At 34.1% G+C, this 27,553-nt stretch overlaps 1 protein-coding gene across 1 annotated transcript; it reads right to left on the reverse strand.

Annotated features, from left to right (window-relative positions):
* Positions 1 to 1,638: 1,638 nt before the first annotated feature.
* LOC134714704 (polyprenol reductase-like) lies at positions 1,639 to 26,488 on the reverse strand. The gene is made up of 5 exons (XM_063576206.1): positions 26,233 to 26,488; positions 25,453 to 25,592; positions 6,703 to 6,903; positions 5,087 to 5,200; positions 1,639 to 2,163 (listed from the first exon to the last, which is right to left on the reverse strand). Exons 1-5 carry the CDS (start codon positions 26,406 to 26,408, stop codon positions 1,904 to 1,906), a joined length of 891 nt encoding a protein of 296 aa, XP_063432276.1. The 5' UTR covers positions 26,409 to 26,488; the 3' UTR covers positions 1,639 to 1,903.
* Positions 26,489 to 27,553: the final 1,065 nt, after the last annotated feature.

Genomic DNA, 27,553 nt, shown 5'->3' on the forward strand with positions numbered 1-27,553 from the left:
AAGTTTTTATAACATAGTTAATGTAACTAAAATGATATTTACGTGTAATCAATTATTTTCAAACGATTAAATTCTAGATTTTATTATTTATTTTAATTTGAGACTACGTTCGTCTGGGTTTTTTTTCGCAGATAATTGTATTGCCAACACTTTCGTTTGACCACCAAAAACTTTTTTGTAGAAGACAACAAATAAACGTGTACGTGCATCCACTTATGAGTTTATTTACAACCATTTGGTCGATGCCATACATAATTTTGATTCAGGGTGTAAATTTTGTCGAATATTGATTTGGTATTGCAATATTTCGAATGCATGAATCTTGGTTCGATTTTTAATATACCATGAACAGCAGCAATGTTTTTATTTTTTATTTTGTGGAATATTCTAAACACGTTTTTAAATGTATGTAAATTATAGACTTCTGATGGTTACTGATAAATAAACATGGTTGAATGATTTTAGCTAAATTTTCTTTATGGTGAATATCGTCTCAATCAGTTAAATTTTCAAGCTGGACCATTTTTATCTAGAGAACGTATATGCAAGAACCAAAATACAATGAGGTTCATAGTGTCAAGATCTTTTTTTATTCAAATGCTTTATAAACAGAATAAAAGGTATCTGAGGTAAGTCGAGACGAAACAAAGAAACAAAGTCAAAAAATTTCACCTTATACTAAACAGAAATAAGTAGATTGGACAACATGAACACAACACATCAAACACTTTATGTTTCATATTTATTTTGCAACAATTTAAAAAGAAAACGTCTTATTTTACTGCAAATGAGGAAAAAAATAAAACCTTTTTTTTTAAAGGCCACGATTAAATTTTATTGATTACTGTGATTTAACATTTATACTGTTACTGATTATTTTTTAATGGGTGAAATTAGTGTTTTAATTTAGAAAGCCAAAAAATACTTTTATGGGGAATCAAATCAATTAGTCATTCAAAATCCTCATTATAAAAAAGATTCTGTAAACTTGTTTGTATTTTCTTTTTTTAGGAGAAACATGTATCATGTTTACAGAGGAAAAGTGTATGAATGAATAAAAGAAAACTTACCATATTGACGCAATCTATATGTACTATAAGTAAATGTACTGACCTTATTAATATATTGAAATATGTCTGTAGAATATGTTCCTTAGGATGCAAATTTGTAAAACCACTACATATATCGAAATATTCATTGTACAACTTTCAGACATTTATAATATTAAACATATTCGAGTATATGTTTAACAATGGTTTTCATATTATGCAAATCCAATTTGTAAAATATTTTGGCAACTAACTCTTTTATATATATATATATATATATATATATATATATATATATATTCAAAATTATTTAATCGATTACTAGTAAATGAAAATAACCTTTTTATATGTATTTGGTTTGTCTGAAATGATACCTGTTGTCGATATAAAAGGTCAAATTCACATGATATTGCATCAGTGCTGAAGCTAAGGTAGAAAACCCCTCTTGCAAAATTAATCAAATAATTGTTCAACATTATCAAATTCAATGTTATAAGTCTAAACGAAACAACAGAAATAAAAATATCCCATGTGTCACACATAATAAGCATGAGCATCTATTTCTAAATATATAGAAAAAAATACTGAATAAGAAATACATAAACTTTAATAGTTAAATTATGTTTTCTACAAAACACATTAAACAACAAAATGTAATTATTATACAACATATATAATCAAACTTCAAATATCTATTTGAAAAAAGGATAACAAATATGTACATTCGCTCATCATAAATACCATGATTGCGGAGCATGTAATACTATGATGAAAAGTTATTTATCCAGGCACAATTTGATAATACTAATATTGTAAAGAACACAAAATATTTCATTAAGTGAGAAAAAAAGAAATTAAAAAATGTACGGAATTAATGCTTTTCTTTCTGGTGGATAACTTGGGAAGTGTTCCTTGTACCATGAATGTGTGATGATAGCAGAAATGACTTGATTACATACAACAAATGCCCAAGCGTATAGTAATATCTCGTGTTGACCAAGAAACAATATGTTCAGGGAGGTGTAGATGATGATTTCTAAGAGGTAATGTGGACATGAAACCAGTCTAAATAAATCTCCATGAGGTATGTGATGGGCACGGTCTTCCACATGGCCTGAAAAATATATAATACATCAATATGAACAATTGTAAATGAAAACAAATTACAGTACATTCTAATTTACATTATGATATTAGTTTAGAGTTTTTTTCTTGTCCCTTTGTTCAGGGTAGTTTACTCTGCCACTGCTGGTTATACAAGCCCAGTAGTCAGCACTTTTTGTGCTGACATGAGTTATCATTGATATGGTTATAATAATACATTAACTGTTTACAAAATTTTTAATTTTTTGAAATACTAAGGCTTTTCTACCTCAGGCATAGATTACCTCACCTGTATTTGGCAAAACTATTCAGAATTTTGGTCCTTAATGCTCTTCAACTTTGTACTTTATTTGACCTTTTTTACTTTTTTGGATTTAAGCGTCTCTGATGAGTCTTTTGTAGACGAAACACGCGTCTGGCGTATATAAAACATAAGTACTGGTATCTATGATCGAGTTTATCTACTGGCCTCGAGCGCAAAGGGTTAGGGTTTGATCTCGCCAGGTCAAAGCAAAGACTTGACAGTCGATAATTGCTGCCTCTCCTATAAGCATGTTGGATTTGGGAGTCAAGTGTAAGATGGCATGTCTTCTGCGGACTATTTACCTTGTCATCTAATACGACCAAAATCCGACTCGGTTTAATCTACCAGAAATCATGCTTCATATTCATAACACAATGTCATGTGCTCGTCCTGATTTGCATATAACAACTACCACTAGACATTAAACTACAATCAATTCATCCATCATTACATAGCTTGATGATGAAAAATACCACTTTTTATGAAGATGGAAACCTAGCATCATACTTGCGTAAAGAGTAAAATACTAAACTTCGAGGAAAATCCAAAACTGAAAGGCCCCAATCACTTGGCAAAATCAAATGACTAAACACATCATACGAATGGGCAATAACTATCATATTCCTGACTTGGTACATGCATTCTCAAATATAGAAAATGGTGGATTGAATCTGGTTTTATAGCGCTAAATCTCTCACTTATATGACAGTCGCATCAAATTCCATTATATTTATAACGATTTATAACAATCTATTGCTCTATAATTTGTGTTAAATTTAAAGTCAGTTTGGTCAATTTAAGATATCTGTATATCTGCTATAAAAGTGCTTGTATTGATAATAAAACCCAGTTTATTCAAATCTTAGAAAAAAACCCACATGCATATCGAACCAACTGAAAAATGTTCACACCATATAAAAGAGCCAGCAAAATATAAACATTAAGGGAAGGTCTAAGGAAATAAATAAATATTCGATTAGTGTTATTTGGAGGTGAAGGTTAGAATAATATATATATAACCCAGAGAGAAGCAAAAAAAAATCCTGTGAGTTTCATGGTCATCATATTTAAGATCTGCAAAACAAATCTATAGTTAACTTCGTTTGCCTATCAAATACTTTATTGGCCATTAAGCGAACAAACTTTTAATCAAGATGCATAATATTTAGCAAAACCCAGCACGTTACCTACTGGAACTTTACAGACAAAGCACATCCATTATGGCTAGCTGACCTATAAAAGTACATTTGTTTTTAATGTTCCTACATAGCTCTGTATTTAATCATAGGAGTGTGTGACATCAAATTTTTATGTTAAAATGATTTGCTGAATTTTTTTTAAAATTAAAATCTTCCAATAAGTTAACTCTCTATATTTCAAACAATAAACACAACAATTAGTTATTCACATTTGATGATTTAAAAATATATTGCATCAGTGACACTACAAAAAATAATTTCCTGCTATTTTTTTATATTCCAATGTTTCAAACTAGGGTTTTCCGTTATGATATAAGCTGTTTTACAATGGATTATTTAAATTATACTGATTACTTTTGTTTGTAAATTTTCAATTCACCAAATTATGTAATTGTGGTAAACCTAAGGCTGCAACTCCAATGGACAAGTTTACCTGAGACAGATGTGGCTTTCTGCACTTCCTTGTGTCGTAACTACACCCCAATTCCATTTTCAGCACGAATGTGACTTACCGAATTATACTATTTATCGGGTTTGGAATAACTTGAGCAACACAACAGGTGCAACATGTTGAGCACGATCTGCTTTATCCTTCCGCCGCACCTGAGATCACCCCCAGTTTTTGGTGGGGTTCGTGTTGCTTAGTCTTTAGTTTTCTATGTTGTGTCTGTTGTACTATTATTTGTCTCTTTGTCTTTTTATTTCTTAACCATGACGTTGTCATTTTATTTTCGATCTATGAGTTTAACTGTCTTTCTGGTATATTTCACCCTTCCTTTAAGTAGTGCAATCCAATGTTTTATAATAAGCTTTTTAATATTTGTTAAACGCACCACATAAAACTATTCTTAACTTAAGTTGATAGTTTCAAATGCATTTTATTTACTACTTAAAATTGAATGGAAATGGGAAATGTGTCCGAAAGCTAACAACCCGATCTAACAGCAGAAAACAGCCAAAGGCAACAAATGAATCTTTTAAAACAGCTAAAAAATTCAGCACCTCACAGCGCGGTTCGGCTGGCGCCTAAACAAATATGAACCAATGGATTGGTATTCCCATTGAGGGACTATCAGTCCATAATGGCACTATACGCCAAGGAAACAGTGCTTCTGTATTGGCATGATTCAAATAATATATTTGTCTCAATTTCAAGTTTATAAAATAATGTAAAACGGCTGAATCTAAGGCTGCAGCCACTCATCTAATAGATGGTTGATGTTCCACCAAAATAGTCTCGCTGTTCCAAATTAGACCGTGATGCTGTTCTGCTTAAGACATTTTGGTTTGTGAACTCGCCAGTTTTAATTCAGAAACATATGTTGTACAAGCGAAAATCATATCTTAATCACTGTTACATGTACATTCTTAATTTCTTATACCACTAAATTGAAATTCAAGCTGGAACACTGTTTGAAATTCATACATACCACTTTTGTCCTGTCTCAATTTGGCAAATATCTTGTTGATTCTATTCTGTTTATAGCTTGCCCAAATAAATATGGCAACAGCTAAAGTGTCAAACCACTGTATTGGTAAAGTATCTAAAATATAGAAATTAGTAGTCAAAATCACAAGTTATAAACATGGAAATATAATAATACTGATCTATGCATCAACTCATCATATGAGAACCTACAGTTTATATCAGTTTCCTTTCCAACAATATTCTTTAAACATGTAGACGTGCATCAATCGAAGAAGAAGGTCCGGTAATGGGCCGATTTCTGCTCATCTAACGAAAGATTTTAGTCACTTTTTAAACGCTTTAGTGTCTATTTCAATTGATTCAATTAGTTTCTGTGAAAGATTTTAACTGATTTATTCATTAAAAACGCTCCGATTCAAGCTTAAATATGAAAAATCTTTCAAATATGCCTAAAATCGTCACTTTTCAGATGGTTTTTGTCAAAAATGAAAGTGGCATCATCCGTGTTCACCCTCAACCTTTATATAGAATCATATTCAAAACAGTGTGGCTGTGGCCATTGATTGACGTCCTAAATTATCCCATTGACTGAGACAGATTATGTGAACGTTTTCTGTAACGACCACTGCTCACTATGTACTTGTTAAAGACACTTAAACTGTGGGGTTACCAAAGGTTCTCAATACCTAAATAAAGTAATTCGAAAAATTAATCATGAATAACACGATGTTATGATTTATATCAATAATATAAATCAAAACATAAAGGTTATTCCTGATTAATTTTTCGGATTGTTTCATTATTAAAAAGTAAAAACACAAAAATACTGAACTCCGAGGAAAATTCAAAAGGAAAATCCAAAATCAAAAGGCAAAATCAAAAGTCCAAACACATCAAACGAATGGATAACAACTGTCATATTCCTGACTTGGTACAGACATTTAAGAACCTTTGGTGACCCTACAGTTTAAATTCTATAATAAGTAAGTAGTGAGCAGTGTCGTTACAGACAAACGTTCACATAATCTGTCCCAGTCATTGGATGAATTAAGGACGTCAATCAATGGCCATAGCCACACTGTTTCGAATATGATTCTATATTATGTATTATCATCAAATACAACTTACATTTCAGTATTATGAATGAACACGAATGTGGCCACTTTCATTAAAGACGGAAACCGTCTAAATTTTAACTAAAATGCTAAAAGTGTGAAGATTTCAGTAATTTATCATGACTTAATGATGCTAGTACCCGATATATGTGCATTATATTGTCAAACACAGCCCATATTTATGTAGCAGAAGCATTCTACTTTTCAATAAATATCTTAACGATTACATTTTCACAATTTTCTAAAACTGCTATATTTTTTGGCCAAAACGGGGTCTTACTGAACTACTCCTTTGTAAATTGAAAGCTTTTGATAGTTGTTAGTGCCAACGATCTCGAAGACAACACGCCTAATTATACTAAGAGGGGCAAAAACAATTGACTAATTGTACTGAAGCTTAATTTCTATCTGTTCATGCTCTCCATTGTTTCTTAGTAAATGGTTCTGATAAAATGGTATAACATTTAAAATAATATGATTAAACGATCACATTACCACTTACCAAGCTTTATCTTAGTTTCTGGAGCCTGACACAATACAGAAATGCCAACAAAAGCATAGAACATTAAACCAACAATGTATATGACTAAGCTCATCGTACTGCGTGAATAACTGCTGACATAGACACATTCTATAAATCTTCTGACTACTTGTATCTCTATCATGGTAACTGCTAATAGCACTGATAATGGAGAAATCTGACCTGTGAAGAAAGAAAGAAATAATTGTAGAAATTAGGTTTATCGGCAATGTTAGAGTTAATTTTCAAGCTTTAATTCTGAAAGCTCGATTTTCTATCTATTTTGACCATGTTCATGTTAGACTTTGACATTCGACTAGTATTACAAAACCATGTATTACGATACATTCAAAATCAAATCTTACAATCAGTATTCTAACATGTTTTTTTTAAACTAATTTCAAATAAACTTTTGAACCGAAAACTCTTTTATAACAGAATTTATTTTTTTATTTCATCTGGTATCAAATGTCATTTTTATCACCTTACAATGCAAATGCTCAAGCAGTGTCAAATGATATTTTAAGTCTTCAAATTTTACCAGATAAAGTATATCTAAGACGGTTTTGACCGTTCTTCCTGTTTGTTCTTGATCATTATGATATGATCTTTATTGTCTTATAAACAAATTAAACATGCTTGTGACAAACTGAAACAAACAAAAATGAAAAAAAAACTATGTTACACTCAAACATTAAAATTAACCACCAAAACACTCAACCATATTGCACATCAAAAAGTTAAAATGTGTTTGAATCAACATTAGCAGCAATAGATAGTAATGCCATGGAAAACCCTAACACAATTTTTTCTCCAATATATCTACTCAACATAGTATAAAAAATAATCTTGAAATCCATGTTAACTTGTTGTTCTGTGACAACTTGGGTTGGCATTTATTCTAAAATGATCCAGAGATGACCTTCAAATTCATTCATTAATAAACGTAATTTCTGGATTTAAAATAATATGCATATGAGCAAATCCACGATAATTGTGGGCTCAATATACTATATCTCAAGTGGTAACAAAAGCCAGAAGAAAACACTTTACTTCAAGTATTAAAGTCCCACACCATTGAATAAAACAAAATTATTAGGCAACAACTTCCGCTTAACACTCACTAAAAATGTACCGGAAACTATAGGATTGGTGACGTACAAAAATAACTTCAAAAAATTAATGTCCAACAGGATACATGACTATCTTCAATTGTTTTAGTCGTTTTAGTTTTCTGAAAATACTTAACTAACTTTTCTATTGAAACCATTTTCAAAACCAATGCTCTCAGCCAGCTGTTTGGGCGGTTGAGAGTAGTATGCATTTTAAATTTTAAATAAAGTCAACATGCTGATGATTTAACAAAATAATGTCATATTCTTTTATTTTTGTCTTTAGTCATTAGCAACATTTCAGGGTAATGTGAAAGTGAGAAAAACACTACTTTTTAAAGTTAAGCTCAGAGAAATAAAAATATTAACAACCACTACATGTATAATTATTAATACTATTTGTGTTCTTTTTTCTTTTTTAAAATCGTTTTTTGATGCAATGCATTTTTAAATAAAAAATGGTTCCTGATGCCAACTACAGTATAATAGTGAAGACTGTATGTATGTTGATGGTTCCTGATGCCAACTATCAACCTTCAGTATAATAGTGAAGACTGTATGTATGTTGATGGTTCCTGATGCCCACTATCAACCTACAGTATAATAGTGAAGACTGTATGTATGTTGATGGTTCCTGATGCCCACTATCAACCTACAGTATAATAGTGAAGACTGTATGTATGTTGATGGTTCCTGATGCCCACTATCAAAATACAGTATAATAGTGAAGACTGTATGTATGTTGATGGTTCCTGATGCCAACTATCAACATACAGTGTAATAGTGAAGACTGTATGTATGTTGATGGTTCCTGATGCCAACTATCAAAATACAGTATAATAGTGAAGGCTGTATGTATGTTGATGGTTCCTGATGCCAACTATCAACATACAGTATAATAGTGAAGACTGTATGTATGTTGATGGTTCCTGATGCCAACTATCAACATACAGTATAATAGTGAAGGCTGTATGTATGTTGATGGTTCCTGATGCCAACTATCAACATACAGTGTAATAGTGAAGACTGTATGTATGTTGATGGTTCCTGATGCCAACTATCAACATACAGTATAATAGTGAAGACTGTATGTATGTTGATGGTTCCTGATGCCAACTATCAAAATACAGTATAATAGTGAAGACTGTATGTATGTTGATGGTTCCTGATGCCCACTATCAACCTACAGTATAATAGTGAAGACTGTATGTATGTTAATGGTTCCTGATGCCAACTATCAACATACAGTATAATAGTGAAGACTGTATGTATGTTGATGGTTCCTGATGCCAACTATCAACATACAGTATAATAGTGAAGACTGTATGTATGTTGATGGTTCCTGATGCCCACTATCAACCTACAGTATAATAGTGAAGACTGTTAGTATGTTGATGGTTCCTGATGCCCACTATCAACATACAGTATAATAGTGAAGACTGTATGTATGTTGATGGTTCCTGATGCCCACTATCAACCTACAGTATAATAGTGAAGACTGTATGTATGTTAATGGTTCCTGATGCCAACTATCAACATACAGTATAATAGTGAAGACTGTATGTATGTTGATGGTTCCTGATGCCAACTATCAACATACAGTATAATAGTGAAGACTGTATGTATGTTGATGATTCCTGATGCCAACTATCAACCTACAGTATAATAGTGAAGACTGTATGTATGTTGATGGTTCCTGATGCCAACTATCAACCTACAGTATAATAGTGAAGACTGTATGTATGTTGATGGTTCCTGATGCCAACTATCAACATACAGTATAATAGTGAAGACTGTATGTGTGTTGATGGTTCCTGATGCCAACTATCAACCTACAGTATAATAGTGAAGACTGTATGTATGTCAATGGTTCCTGATGCCAACTATCAACCTACAGTATAATAGTGAAGACTGTATGTATGTTGATGGTTCCTGATGCCAACTATCAACATACAGTATAATAGTGAAGACTGTATGTATGTTGATGGTTCCTGATGCCAACTATCAACCTACAGTATAATAGTGAAGACTGTATGTATGTTGATGGTTCCTGATGCCAACTATCAACCTACAGTATAATAGTGAAGACTGTATGTATGTTAATGGTTCCTGATGCCAACTATCAAAATACAGTATAATAGTGAAGACTGTATGTATGTTGATGGTTCCTGATGCCAACTATCAACATACAGTATAATAGTGAAGACTGTATGTATGTTGATGGTTCCTGATGCCAACTATCAACCTACAGTATAATAGTGAAGACTGTATGTATGTTGATGGTTCCTGATGCCAACTATCAACCTACAGTATAATAGTGAAGACTGTATGTATGTTGATGGTTCCTGATGCCAACTATCAACCTACAGTATAATAGTGAAGACTGTATGTATGTTGATGGTTCCTGATGCCCACTATCAACCTACAGTATAATAGTGAAGACTGTATGTATGTTGATGGTTCCTGATGCCCACTATCAAAATACAGTATAATAGTGAAGACTGTATGTATGTTGATGGTTCCTGATGCCAACTATCAACATACAGTGTAATAGTGAAGACTGTATGTATGTTGATGGTTCCTGATGCCAACTATCAACATACAGTATAATAGTGAAGGCTGTATGTATGTTGATGGTTCCTGATGCCAACTATCAACATACAGTATAATAGTGAAGACTGTATGTATGTTGATGGTTCCTGATGCCAACTATCAACATACAGTATAATAGTGAAGGCTGTATGTATGTTGATGGTTCCTGATGCCAACTATCAACATACAGTGTAATAGTGAAGACTGTATGTATGTTGATGGTTCCTGATGCCAACTATCAACATACAGTATAATAGTGAAGACTGTATGTATGTTGATGGTTCCTGATGCCAACTATCAAAATACAGTATAATAGTGAAGACTGTATGTATGTTGATGGTTCCTGATGCCCACTATCAACCTACAGTATAATAGTGAAGACTGTATGTATGTTAATGGTTCCTGATGCCAACTATCAACATACAGTATAATAGTGAAGGCTGTATGTATGTTGATGGTTCCTGATGCCAACTATCAACATACAGTATAATAGTGAAGACTGTATGTATGTTGATGGTTCCTGATGCCCACTATCAACCTACAGTATAATAGTGAAGACTGTTAGTATGTTGATGGTTCCTGATGCCCACTATCAACATACAGTATAATAGTGAAGACTGTATGTATGTTGATGGTTCCTGATGCCCACTATCAACCTACAGTATAATAGTGAAGACTGTATGTATGTTAATGGTTCCTGATGCCAACTATCAACATACAGTATAATAGTGAAGACTGTATGTATGTTGATGGTTCCTGATGCCAACTATCAACATACAGTATAATAGTGAAGACTGTATGTATGTTGATGGTTCCTGATGCCAACTATCAACATACAGTATAATAGTGAAGACTGTATGTATGTTGATGGTTCCTGATGCCAACTATCAACATACAGTATAATAGTGAAGACTGTATGTATGTTGATGGTTCCTGATGCCAACTATCAACATACAGTATAATAGTGAAGACTGTATGTATGTTGATGGTTCCTGATGCCAACTATCAACATACAGTATAATAGTGAAGACTGTATGTATGTTGATGGTTCCTGATGCCAACTATCAACCTACAGTATAATAGTGAAGACTGTATGTATGTTAATGGTTCCTGATGCCAACTATCAACCTACTATAATAGTGAAGACTGTATGTATGTTGATGGTTCCTGATGCCAACTATCAACATACAGTATAATAGTGAAGACTGTATGTATGTTGATGGTTCCTGATGCCAACTATCAAAATACAGTATAATAGTGAAGACTGTATGTACCGTATAGCGGTTTATTTTCGCGGGTGTAAAATTTCGCGATTTTCATTGAACAAGGTATACGAAATATTTTGGCGGTTATTATTTTGGCGGATTAAAAACTTTTATTAATACCTTTGTATGTACTCTTTTAATTTGGCGGAATTTATTTTGGCGATTAAGTTCTGTCCGCGAAAATAAGCGAAAATTTGCACCCCGCGAAAATAACCCGCTATACGGTATGTTGATGGTTCCTGATGCCAACTATCAACATACAGTATAATAGTGAAGACTGTATGTATGTTGATGATTCCTGATGCCAACTATCAACCTACAGTATAATAGTGAAGACTGTATGTATGTTGATGGTTCCTGATGCCAACTATCAACCTACAGTATAATAGTGAAGACTGTATGTATGTTGATGGTTCCTGATGCCAACTATCAACCTACAGTATAATAGTGAAGACTGTATGTGTGTTGATGGTTCCTGATGCCAACTATCAACCTACAGTATAATAGTGAAGACTGTATGTATGTCAATGGTTCCTGATGCCAACTATCAACCTACAGTATAATAGTGAAGACTGTATGTATGTTGATGGTTCCTGATGCCAACTATCAACATACAGTATAATAGTGAAGACTGTATGTATGTTGATGGTTCCTGATGCCAACTATCAACCTACAGTATAATAGTGAAGACTGTATGTATGTTGATGGTTCCTGATGCCAACTATCAACCTACAGTATAATAGTGAAGACTGTATGTATGTTAATGGTTCCTGATGCCAACTATCAAAATACAGTATAATAGTGAAGACTGTATGTATGTTGATGGTTCCTGATGCCAACTATCAACATACAGTATAATAGTGAAGACTGTATGTATGTTGATGGTTCCTGATGCCAACTATCAACCTACAGTATAATAGTGAAGACTGTATGTATGTTGATGGTTCCTGATGCCAACTATCAACCTACAGTATAATAGTGAAGACTGTATGTATGTTGATGGTTCCTGATGCCAACTATCAACCTACAGTATAATAGTGAAGACTGTATGTATGTTGATGGTTCCTGATGCCCACTATCAACCTACAGTATAATAGTGAAGACTGTATGTATGTTGATGGTTCCTGATGCCCACTATCAAAATACAGTATAATAGTGAAGACTGTATGTATGTTGATGGTTCCTGATGCCAACTATCAACATACAGTGTAATAGTGAAGACTGTATGTATGTTGATGGTTCCTGATGCCAACTATCAACATACAGTATAATAGTGAAGGCTGTATGTATGTTGATGGTTCCTGATGCCAACTATCAACATACAGTATAATAGTGAAGACTGTATGTATGTTGATGGTTCCTGATGCCAACTATCAACATACAGTATAATAGTGAAGGCTGTATGTATGTTGATGGTTCCTGATGCCAACTATCAACATACAGTGTAATAGTGAAGACTGTATGTATGTTGATGGTTCCTGATGCCAACTATCAACATACAGTATAATAGTGAAGACTGTATGTATGTTGATGGTTCCTGATGCCAACTATCAAAATACAGTATAATAGTGAAGACTGTATGTATGTTGATGGTTCCTGATGCCCACTATCAACCTACAGTATAATAGTGAAGACTGTATGTATGTTAATGGTTCCTGATGCCAACTATCAACATACAATATAATAGTGAAGACTGTATGTATGTTGATGGTTCCTGATGCCAACTATCAACATACAGTATAATAGTGAAGACTGTATGTATGTTGATGGTTCCTGATGCCCACTATCAACCTACAGTATAATAGTGAAGACTGTTAGTATGTTGATGGTTCCTGATGCCCACTATCAACATACAGTATAATAGTGAAGACTGTATGTATGTTGATGGTTCCTGATGCCCACTATCAACCTACAGTATAATAGTGAAGACTGTATGTATGTTAATGGTTCCTGATGCCAACTATCAACATACAGTATAATAGTGAAGACTGTATGTATGTTGATGGTTCCTGATGCCAACTATCAACATACAGTATAATAGTGAAGACTGTATGTATGTTGATGGTTCCTGATGCCAACTATCAACATACAGTATAATAGTGAAGACTGTATGTATGTTGATGGTTCCTGATGCCAACTATCAACCTACAGTATAATAGTGAAGACTGTATGTATGTTAATGGTTCCTGATGCCAACTATCAACCTACTATAATAGTGAAGACTGTATGTATGTTGATGGTTCCTGATGCCAACTATCAACATACAGTATAATAGTGAAGACTGTATGTATGTTGATGGTTCCTGATGCCAACTATCAAAATACAGTATAATAGTGAAGACTGTATGTACCGTATAGCGGGTTATTTTCGCGGGTGTAAAATTTCGCGATTTTCATTGAACAAGGTATACGAAATATTTTGGCGGTTATTATTTTGGCGGATTAAAAACTTTTATTAATACCTTTGTATGTACTCTTTTAATTTGGCGGAATTTATTTTGGCGATTAAGTTCTGTCCGCGAAAATAAGCGAAAATTTGCACCCCGCGAAAATAACCCGCTATACGGTATGTTGATGGTTCCTGATGCCAACTATCAACATACAGTATAATAGTGAAGACTGTATGTATGTTGATGATTCCTGATGCCAACTATCAACCTACAGTATAATAGTGAAGACTGTATGTATGTTGATGGTTCCTGATGCCAACTATCAACCTACAGTATAATAGTGAAGACTGTATGTATGTTGATGGTTCCTGATGCCAACTATCAACCTACAGTATAATAGTGAAGACTGTATGTGTGTTGATGGTTCCTGATGCCAACTATCAACATACAGTATAATAGTGAAGACTGTATGTATGTCAATGGTTCCTGATGCCAACTATCAACCTACAGTATAATAGTGAAGACTGTATGTATGTTGATGGTTCCTGATGCCAACTATCAACATACAGTATAATAGTGAAGACTGTATGTATGTTGATGGTTCCTGATGCCAACTATCAACCTACAGTATAATAGTGAAGACTGTATGTATGTTGATGGTTCCTGATGCCAACTATCAACCTACAGTATAATAGTGAAGACTGTATGTATGTTAATGGTTCCTGATGCCAACTATCAAAATACAGTATAATAGTGAAGACTGTATGTATGTTGATGGTTCCTGATGCCAACTATCAACATACAGTATAATAGTGAAGACTGTATGTATGTTGATGGTTCCTGATGCCAACTATCAACCTACAGTATAATAGTGAAGACTGTATGTATGTTGATGGTTCCTGATGCCAACTATCAACCTACAGTATAATAGTGAAGACTGTATGTATGTTGATGGTTCCTGATGCCCACTATCAACCTACAGTATAATAGTGAAGACTGTATGTATGTTGATGGTTCCTGATGCCAACTTTCAACCTTCAGTATAATAGTGAAGACTGTATGTATGTTGATGGTTCCTGATGCCCACTATCAACATACAGTATAATAGTGAAGACTGTATGTATGTTGATGGTTCCTGATGCCAACTATCAACCTTCAGTATAATAGTGAAGACTTTATGTATGTTGATGGTTCCTGATGCCAACTATCACCTACAGTATAATAGTGAAGACTGTATGTATGTTGATGGTTCCTGATGCCAACTATCAACCTACAGTATAATAGTGAAGACTGTATGTATGTTAATGGTTCCTGATGCCAACTATCAAAATACAGTATAATAGTGAAGACTGTATGTATGTTGATGGTTCCTGATGCCAACTATCACCTTCAGTATAATAGTGAAGACTGTATGTATGTTGATGGTTCCTGATGCCAACTATCAACCTACAGTATAATAGTGAAGACTGTATGTATGTTGATGGTTCCTGATGCCAACTATCAACCTACAGTATAATAGTGAAGACTGTATGTATGTTGATGGTTCCTGATGCCAACTATCAACCTACAGTATAATAGTGAAGACTGTATGTATGTTGATGGTTCCTGATGCCAACTATCAACCTACAGTATAATATTGAAGACTGTATGTATGTTGATGGTTCCTGATGCCAACTATCAACCTACAGTATAATAGTGAAGACTGTATGTATGTTGATGGTTCCTGATGCCAACTATCAACCTACAGTATAATAGTGAAGACTGTATGTATGTTAATGGTTCCTGATGCCAACTATCAAAATACAGTATAATAGTGAAGACTGTATGTATGTTGATGGTTCCTGATGCCAACTATCAACATACAGTATAATAGTGAAGACTGTATGTATGTTGATGGTTCCTGATGCCAACTATCAACATACAGTATAATAGTGAAGACTGTATGTATGTTGATGGTTCCTGATGCCAACTATCAACATACAGTGTAATAGTGAAGACTGTATGTATGTTGATGGTTCCTGATGCCAACTATCAACATACAGTATAATAGTGAAGGCTGTATGTATGTTGATGGATCCTGATGCCAACTATCAACATACAGTATAATAGTGAAGACTGTATGTATGTTGATGGTTCCTGATGCCAACTATCAACATACAGTATAATAGTGAAGGCTGTATGTATGTTGATGGTTCCTGATGCCAACTATCAACATACAGTGTAATAGTGAAGACTGTATGTATGTTGATGGTTCCTGATGCCAACTATCAACATACAGTGTAATAGTGAAGACTGTCTGTATGTTGATGGTTCCTGATGCCAACTATCAACATACAGTGTAATAGTGAAGACTGTATGTATGTTGATGGTTCCTGATGCCAACTATCAACATACAGTATAATAGTGAAGGCTGTATGTATGTTGATGGTTCCTGATGCCAACTATCAACATACAGTATAATAGTGAAGACTGTATGTATGTTGATGGTTCCTGATGCCAACTATCAACATACAGTATAATAGTGAAGGCTGTATGTATGTTGATGGTTCCTGATGCCAACTATCAACATACAGTGTAATAGTGAAGACTGTATGTATGTTGATGGTTCCTGATGCCAACTATCAACATACAGTGTAATAGTGAAGACTGTATGTATGTTGATGGTTCTGATGCCAACTATCAACATACAGTGTAATAGTGAAGACTGTATGTATGTTGATGGTTCCTGATGCCAACTATCAACATACAGTATAATAGTGAAGACTGTATGTATGTTGATGGTTCCTGATGCCAACTATCAACATACAGTGTAATAGTGAAGACTGTATGTATGTTGATGGTTCCTGATGCCAACTATCAACATACAGTGTAATAGTGAAGACTGTATGTATTTTGATGGTTCCTGATGCCCACTATCAACATACAGTATAATAGTGAAGACTGTATGTATGTTGATGGTTCCTGATGCCAACTATCAACATACAGTATAATAGTGAAGACTGTATGTATGTTGATGGTTCCTGATGCCAACTATCAACATACAGTGTAATAGTGAAGACTGTATGTATGTTGATGGTTCCTGATGCCAACTATCAACATACAGTATAATAGTGAAGACTGTATGTATGTTGATGGTTCCTGATGCCAACTATCAACATACAGTGTAATAGTGAAGACTGTATGTATGTTGATGGTTCCTGATGCCAACTATCAACATACAGTATAATAGTGAAGACTGTATGTATGTTGATGGTTCCTGATGCCCACTATCAAAATACAGTATAATAGTGAAGACTGTATGTATGTTGATGGTTCCTGATGCCAACTATCAACATACAGTGTAATAGTGAAGACTGTATGTATGTTGATGGTTCCTGATGCCAACTATCAACATACAGTATAATAGTGAAGGCTGTATGTATGTTGATGGTTCCTGATGCCAACTATCAACATACAGTATAATAGTGAAGACTGTATGTATGTTGATGGTTCCTGATGCCAACTATCAACATACAGTATAATAGTGAAGGCTGTATGTATGTTGATGGTTCCTGATGCCAACTATCAACATACAGTGTAATAGTGAAGACTGTATGTATGTTGATGGTTCCTGATGCCAACTATCAACATACAGTATAATAGTGAAGACTGTATGTATGTTGATGGTTCCTGATGCCAACTATCAAAATACAGTATAATAGTGAAGACTGTATGTATGTTGATGGTTCCTGATGCCCACTATCAACCTACAGTATAATAGTGAAGACTGTATGTATGTTAATGGTTCCTGATGCCAACTATCAACATACAGTATAATAGTGAAGACTGTATGTATGTTGATGGTTCCTGATGCCAACTATCAACATACAGTATAATAGTGAAGACTGTATGTATGTTGATGGTTCCTGATGCCCACTATCAACCTACAGTATAATAGTGAAGACTGTTAGTATGTTGATGGTTCCTGATGCCCACTATCAACATACAGTATAATAGTGAAGACTGTATGTATGTTGATGGTTCCTGATGCCCACTATCAACCTACAGTATAATAGTGAAGACTGTATGTATGTTAATGGTTCCTGATGCCAACTATCAACATACAGTATAATAGTGAAGACTGTATGTATGTTGATGGTTCCTGATGCCAACTATCAACATACAGTATAATAGTGAAGACTGTATGTATGTTGATGGTTCCTGATGCCAACTATCAACATACAGTATAATAGTGAAGACTGTATGTATGTTGATGGTTCCTGATGCCAACTATCAACATACAGTATAATAGTGAAGACTGTATGTATGTTGATGGTTCCTGATGCCAACTATCAACATACAGTATAATAGTGAAGACTGTATGTATGTTGATGGTTCCTGATGCCAACTATCAACATACAGTATAATAGTGAAGACTGTATGTATGTTGATGGTTCCTGATGCCAACTATCAACCTACAGTATAATAGTGAAGACTGTATGTATGTTAATGGTTCCTGATGCCAACTATCAACCTACTATAATAGTGAAGACTGTATGTATGTTGATGGTTCCTGATGCCAACTATCAACATACAGTATAATAGTGAAGACTGTATGTATGTTGATGGTTCCTGATGCCAACTATCAAAATACAGTATAATAGTGAAGACTGTATGTATGTTGATGGTTCCTGATGCCAACTATCAACCTACAGTATAATAGTGAAGACTGAATGTATGTTGATGATTCCTGATGCCAACTATCAACCTACAGTATAATAGTGAAGACTGTATGTATGTTGATGGTTCCTGATGCCAACTATCAACCTACAGTATAATAGTGAAGACTGTATGTATGTTGATGGTTCCTGATGCCAACTATCAACCTACAGTATAATAGTGAAGACTGTATGTGTGTTGATGGTTCCTGATGCCAACTATCAACCTACAGTATAATAGTGAAGACTGTATGTATGTCAATGGTTCCTGATGCCAACTATCAACCTACAGTATAATAGTGAAGACTGTATGTATGTTGATGGTTCCTGATGCCAACTATCAACATACAGTATAATAGTGAAGACTGTATGTATGTTGATGGTTCCTGATGCCAACTATCAACCTACAGTATAATAGTGAAGACTGTATGTATGTTGATGGTTCCTGATGCCAACTATCAACCTACAGTATAATAGTGAAGACTGTATGTATGTTAATGGTTCCTGATGCCAACTATCAAAATACAGTATAATAGTGAAGACTGTATGTATGTTGATGGTTCCTGATGCCAACTATCAACATACAGTATAATAGTGAAGACTGTATGTATGTTGATGGTTCCTGATGCCAACTATCAACCTACAGTATAATAGTGAAGACTGTATGTATGTTGATGGTTCCTGATGCCAACTATCAACCTACAGTATAATAGTGAAGACTGTATGTATGTTGATGGTTCCTGATGCCCACTATCAACATACAGTATAATAGTGAAGACTGTATGTATGTTGATGGTTCCTGATGCCAACTTTCAACCTTCAGTATAATAGTGAAGACTGTATGTATGTTGATGGTTCCTGATGCCCACTATCAACATACAGTATAATAGTGAAGACTGTATGTATGTTGATGGTTCCTGATGCCAACTATCAACCTTCAGTATAATAGTGAAGACTTTATGTATGTTGATGGTTCCTGATGCCAACTATCAACCTACAGTATAATAGTGAAGACTGTATGTATGTTGATGGTTCCTGATGCCAACTATCAACCTACAGTATAATAGTGAAGACTGTATGTATGTTAATGGTTCCTGATGCCAACTATCAAAATACAGTATAATAGTGAAGACTGTATGTATGTTGATGGTTCCTGATGCCAACTATCAACCTTCAGTATAATAGTGAAGACTGTATGTATGTTGATGGTTCCTGATGCCAACTATCAACCTACAGTATAATAGTGAAGACTGTATGTATGTTGATGGTTCCTGATGCCAACTATCAACCTACAGTATAATAGTGAAGACTGTATGTATGTTGATGGTTCCTGATGCCAACTATCAACCTACAGTATAATAGTGAAGACTGTATGTATGTTGATGGTTCCTGATGCCAACTATCAACCTACAGTATAATATTGAAGACTGTATGTATGTTGATGGTTCCTGATGCCAACTATCAACCTACAGTATAATAGTGAAGACTGTATGTATGTTGATGGTTCCTGATGCCAACTATCAACCTACAGTATAATAGTGAAGACTGTATGTATGTTAATGGTTCCTGATGCCAACTATCAAAATACAGTATAATAGTGAAGACTGTATGTATGTTGATGGTTCCTGATGCCAACTATCAACATACAGTATAATAGTGAAGACTGTATGTATGTTGATGGTTCCTGATGCCAACTATCAACATACAGTATAATAGTGAAGACTGTATGTATGTTGATGGTTCCTGATGCCAACTATCAACATACAGTGTAATAGTGAAGACTGTATGTATGTTGATGGTTCCTGATGCCAACTATCAACATACAGTATAATAGTGAAGGCTGTATGTATGTTGATGGATCCTGATGCCAACTATCAACATACAGTATAATAGTGAAGACTGTATGTATGTTGATGGTTCCTGATGCCAACTATCAACATACAGTATAATAGTGAAGGCTGTATGTATGTTGATGGTTCCTGATGCCAACTATCAACATACAGTGTAATAGTGAAGACTGTATGTATGTTGATGGTTCCTGATGCCAACTATCAACATACAGTGTAATAGTGAAGACTGTATGTATGTTGATGGTTCCTGATGCCAACTATCAACATACAGTGTAATAGTGAAGACTGTATGTATGTTGATGGTTCCTGATGCCAACTATCAACCTTCAGTATAATAGTGAAGACTGTATGTATGTTGATGGTTCCTGATGCCAACTATCAACCTACAGTATAATAGTGAAGACTGTATGTATGTTGATGGTTCCTGATGCCAACTATCAACCTACAGTATAATAGTGAAGACTGTATGTATGTTGATGGTTCCTGATGCCAACTATCAACCTACAGTATAATAGTGAAGACTGTATGTATGTTGATGGTTCCTGATGCCAACTATCAACCTACAGTATAATATTGAAGACTGTATGTATGTTGATGGTTCCTGATGCCAACTATCAACCTACAGTATAATAGTGAAGACTGTATGTATGTTGATGGTTCCTGATGCCAACTATCAACCTACAGTATAATAGTGAAGACTGTATGTATGTTAATGGTTCCTGATGCCAACTATCAAAATACAGTATAATAGTGAAGACTGTATGTATGTTGATGGTTCCTGATGCCAACTATCAACATACAGTATAATAGTGAAGACTGTATGTATGTTGATGGTTCCTGATGCCAACTATCAACATACAGTATAATAGTGAAGACTGTATGTATGTTGATGGTTCCTGATGCCAACTATCAACATACAGTGTAATAGTGAAGACTGTATGTATGTTGATGGTTCCTGATGCCAACTATCAACATACAGTATAATAGTGAAGGCTGTATGTATGTTGATGGATCCTGATGCCAACTATCAACATACAGTATAATAGTGAAGACTGTATGTATGTTGATGGTTCCTGATGCCAACTATCAACATACAGTATAATAGTGAAGGCTGTATGTATGTTGATGGTTCCTGATGCCAACTATCAACATACAGTGTAATAGTGAAGACTGTATGTATGTTGATGGTTCCTGATGCCAACTAGCAACATACAGTGTAATAGTGAAGACTGTATGTATGTTGATGGTTCCTGATGCCAACTATCAACATACAGTGTAATAGTGAAGACTGTATGTATGTTGATGGTTCCTGATGCCAACTATCAACATACAGTATAATAGTGAAGGCTGTATGTATGTTGATGGTTCCTGATGCCAACTATCAACATACAGTATAATAGTGAAGACTGTATGTATGTTGATGGTTCCTGATGCCAACTATCAACATACAGTATAATAGTGAAGGCTGTATGTATGTTGATGGTTCCTGATGCCAACTATCAACATACAGTGTAATAGTGAAGACTGTATGTATGTTGATGGTTCCTGATGCCAACTATCAACATACAGTGTAATAGTGAAGACTGTATGTATGTTGATGGTTCCTGATGCCAACTATCAACATACAGTGTAATAGTGAAGACTGTATGTATGTTGATGGTTCCTGATGCCAACTATCAACATACAGTATAATAGTGAAGACTGTATGTATGTTGATGGTTCCTGATGCCAACTATCAACATACAGTATAATAGTGAAGACTGTATGTATGTTGATGGTTCCTGATGCCAACTATCAACATACAGTGTAATAGTGAAGACTGTATGTATGTTGATGGTTCCTGATGCCAACTATCAACATACAGTGTAATAGTGAAGACTGTATGTATTTTGATGGTTCCTGATGCCCACTATCAACATACAGTATAATAGTGAAGACTGTATGTATGTTGATGGTTCCTGATGCCAACTATCAACATACAGTATAATAGTGAAGACTGTATGTATGTTGATGGTTCCTGATGCCAACTATCAACATACAGTGTAATAGTGAAGACTGTATGTATGTTGATGGTTCCTGATGCCAACTATCAACATACAGTATAATAGTGAAGACTGTATGTATGTTGATGGTTCCTGATGCCAACTATCAACATACAGTGTAATAGTGAAGACTGTATGTATGTTGATGGTTCCTGATGCCAACTATCAACATACAGTATAATAGTGAAGACTGTATGTATGTTGATGGTTCCTGATGCCAACTATCAAAATACAGTATAATAGTGAAGACTGTATGTATGTTGATGGTTCCTGATGCCCACTATCAACCTACAGTATAATAGTGAAGACTGTATGTATGTTGATGGTTCCTGATGCCAACTATCAACATACAGTATAATAGTGAAGACTGTATGTATGTTGATGGTTCCTGATGCCAACTATCAACATACAGTATAATAGTGAAGGCTGTATGTATGTTGATGGTTCCTGATGCCAACTATCAACATACAGTATAATAGTGAAGACTGTATGTATGTTGATGGTTCCTGATGCCAACTATCAACATACAGTATAATAGTGAAGACTGTATGTATGTTGATGGTTCCTGATGCCAACTATCAACATACAGTGTAATAGTGAAGACTGTATGTATGTTGATGGTTCCTGATGCCAACTATCAACATACAGTATAATAGTGAAGACTGTATGTATGTTGATGGTTCCTGATGCCAACTATCAACATACAGTATAATAGTGAAGACTGTATGTATGTTGATGGTTCCTGATGCCAACTATCAACATACAGTATAATAGTGAAGACTGTATGTATGTTGATGGTTCCTGATGCCAACTATCAACATACAGTGTAATAGTGAAGACTGTATGTATGTTGATGGTTCCTGATGCCAACTATCAACATACAGTGTAATAGTGAAGACTGTATGTATGTTGATGGTTCCTGATGCCAACTATCAACATACAGTATAATAGTGAAGACTGTATGTATGTTGATGGTTCCTGATGCCAACTATCAACATACAGTATAATAGTGAAGACTGTATGTATGTTGATGGTTCCTGATGCCAACTATCAACATACAGTATAATAGTGAAGACTGTATGTATGTTTACCTCTTGATGCCTTTTATTTATTTTTGTCATTAGGTTTCTTTTTCATTAGCATGCATCCAAGTTTCAACATCTATTTTAAGTTTAAGAGTGAAAGAATTTGGTCAAATTCAGTCCAATATAAATATTCAGATCAGCTCATAGGCCAGATGCCTGCAGTTCTCAAGATAGGCCAGTTTCATTGGTAAATTAAAAAGAAATTAGTCTAAAAGTTTAACAAATAATCATGATATTTCCCAAAACTTGTTTAATTTCCAGGATAATTTGAACCACTGCAAAGTCCCAATATTGTAACTTTTATACATGATATATATTACCTGATTCAGTATGTCCTAACATGTCCATGATATATAGAGAATAATACATGGCAAAATCCATATCATATGTCGTATCATCCCGAGACATCAATATCAGCCCAAGGGCCTTTAGGCCCGAGGGATGATATTGGTCGAGGGTGATACGGCATGTGATACGGATTTTGCCATGTATTATACGCTTTATCATATGTTTCAACAGAAGAGTATTATATGAACTGTTTTCTGGTTCATAGCACTGGGTTACCTTCAGTTCTACTTTTGTCTTGTTTTAAAGGCCTTAAAAAAGAACTGCTCAATTACTAATCCGAAGCACCTTAGTTACCTTACAATTTACGTGCTGTTGTTTTAAAAATATTTTGTTTATTTTTGTATTTTTTATAGTTGCATTTAGTGTGCCAAAAATTAAGGAAAAAAATTGACGTTCTTGACGTCACATACAATATGAAAACGACGTTCGTGACGTCACATACCAAACAATGACGTCATAAAAAAAATTGCGGAAAATTGTTCATAAGCAAAAAAAACAAAAACTGACTTTATGTAAAAAAAAATTTAAAAAATTGGGGTGTGATATAGGGAAGGGGTGCGATAAAGGGTATGCGATAAAGGGTAGGGGTGTGATAAAGGGTATGCAATAAAGGGTGTGCATCAAAGTTGCGCGATATGGATTAAACAGCAGGCTATTTATCACATATGCAAAACTACTGTATTTACTACTAAACATATGATAAATATATATTACCTGATTCAGTATGTCCTAACATGTCCATGATATATATATTACCTGATTCAGTATGTCCTGGAATGTCCATGATATATATATTACCTGATTCAGTATGTCCTGACATGTCCATGATATATATATTACCTGATTCAGTGTGTCCTAACATGTCCATGATATATATATATTACCTGATTCAGTATGTCCTGACATGTCTATGATATATATATTACCTGATTCAGTATGTCCTGACATGTTCATGATATATATATTACCTGATTCAGTGTGTCCTAACATGTCCATGATATATATATTACCTGATTCAGTATGTCCTAACATGTCCATGATATATATATTACCTGATTCAGTATGTCCTGACGTGTCCATGATATATATATATATATTACCTGATTCAGTATGTCCTAACATGTCCATGATATATATATTACCTGATTCAGTATGTCCTGACATGTCCATGATATATATATTACCTGATTCAGTATGTCCTGACATGTCCGTGATATATATATTACCTGATTCAGTATGTCCTAACATGTCCATGATATATATATTACCTGATTCAGTATGTCCTAACATGTCCATGATATATATATTACCTGATTCAGTATGTCCTAACATGTCCATGATATATATATTACCTGATTCAGTATGTCCTAACATGTCCATGATATATTTGATAGCTGATGGCCAGGTTCCGCTATACAGATATGTGTGTATGGTTGCCAACATCACTAAACTGTTACATATTATTCCACAAAAATAAAAATGACTGAACCACCTGAAAAAAAACCGTTCTCTTATTGTTTTGCATATAAATCAAGCCATAATATTTTTTGGTTTCAAATGTTTCACATTTGTCATTCTTGACCTTTTCTAGCTTGCTATGCTATAAAGTGGGTTTCAATTGTTGAATGCTAAACGATGAACTATAAATGCTAATCTTAAGAGCAATAGGTCATTTGGTCTCTTGTGGAGTGTTGTCTCATTTGCAATCATACCACATCTTCTTATTATTTCTAATTAATATACAAGTACTGAGATATGCGTATTTGATAGTTGACTAAGAACATTTTTAATTTTATGTACATTTTTTGTAATTGTTCTTAGTACAATTCATGAAGTTGTTTACACAAACTCATATTGTAAACAAGTTTAAACTTAATTTTTAGATCAATTCAATATTCAAATTATATGAACCAGCATGTATTAGATACATTGAAATCAATAATTAAAGGTAACGTCTCTCCGATTTTAGTCTGTTAGTAGAGCCCCCCCTTTTCTTTTCTTTTTTTTGGGGGGGGGGGGGGGGGGGGTGTAAATGTTGTAAAATAATGAATATACAAGCGAAAGGTAAACTATGTCAGTTAAATCTTTTGTTCTACCGGTATGAATCGCCGAAAATTTCTGAATGAACTTACCTTTTTGGTACGAGATAAAATGAATGTTCGTCTTGGTGTAGTCCATAGCCTGTTAATCCACGGCCTTTTCCGAATAGATAAAGTGTTGGAATAAGGATGGATTTTGACAACACCAAAATGTACCCAAAAATGATTGCAAGCATCGCAATTAACCAACAAACACTCAAAAACAACATATTTGCAATTTTTGTTTAAACTGTTACGTTAGGAAGTAAATAAACAACGTGCCCTATTTTAACCCGTAATAGTAAAGTGTAGAAACAATTCTGGACAATTTCCGGAAAAGTATTAATTTCTATTGATATGCAGAAAGTAACAAGTCATGAAAATCATAAACTATTCAGTCAAACTGTTTAGTAAGGCGGGCACAACACAAACAGTCTTTAAAGAATTACATTACATTTTCTTTCCTAGAAACAATATTTGTTATATCCAAGATCAGCCAAAGGATTTGTCACGATTATACTTACTATATAAGCCCTTTGAGTTTGACGCCTTTGACAAATGTATCAATGTATAAATTGGGAAAAATGGCAAAACAATTGAAATAACCCAGCCACTTTGCATACATCATCAGAACCGGCGAATTTTACATCTTATAAAACAAAACGGAAGCAAAAACAAAACAAACAAAGAAGAAAAAGAAAAACTTGAAATAACACAACATAATGGGAATTGGTATACGTAAACTATCAGAGGCGGATTAAGAGAGTTTTTCCCCTCCCCCTTTTTATGGGAAAAATTGGTTAATTATTTAGGGACTATTTGAAGTATGACTGGAGCGGGTCTCCTTTAAGGATAAAAGTTGGAAGCTATGCGGCATCTCTCTACAAGAGACCAAATGACGTAGAATTTTAACAGATTGCCCAATCAAAACAAAATACCAACTTTTATTAAAAATAATGGTGACTCCAAAACAAAACAATAAACACGCCCGTTTATAAGATGATAATAAAATGACCATTTTGTTTTATCTGAAACTTCAAAGTCATCCCGTGTGGCTTTGTTTATGCATGTTTTGTCAGATTGTTTGAAAAAATATGTTCATTTTAACAATAATTTTTATTTTTAAAATCCGCAACTTAAGCGAATTAGGAGTTGTTATTGTTGCAAATGTTATTAAGCATATATGTTTTTTTGATAGATATAAAATTTAACAAAATAAAATGTAGCTTTTTTTTTTATAAGGAACACTTACGACAGTAATGTGTATTGATTGGGTGATTTTAATATACATGTAAATTTGTTGAATGGACAAAATGTTATCATTCATGTTTCAATAAGAAAGAACTGTGAGTTATTGTCACCAAATAAGAACATT

This window comes from Mytilus trossulus, chromosome 4 (assembly GCF_036588685.1).
Source record: "Mytilus trossulus isolate FHL-02 chromosome 4, PNRI_Mtr1.1.1.hap1, whole genome shotgun sequence".
In the NCBI taxonomy this organism is placed as follows: Eukaryota; Metazoa; Mollusca; class Bivalvia; order Mytilida; family Mytilidae; genus Mytilus; species Mytilus trossulus.

Coding starts and splice junctions, on each gene's coding strand:
- LOC134714704 (XM_063576206.1), bottom strand. CDS start 26,408: ATGTTGTTTTTGAGTGTTTGTTGGTTAATTGCGATGCTTGCAATCATT. Junction 5,201..6,702: donor AGAAACTAAGATAAAGCTTG/GTAAGTGGTAAT, acceptor TCTATATTTTAG/ATACTTTACCAATACAGTGG. Junction 2,164..5,086: donor ATTGAGACAGGACAAAAGTG/GTATGTATGAAT, acceptor TATATTTTTCAG/GCCATGTGGAAGACCGTGCC.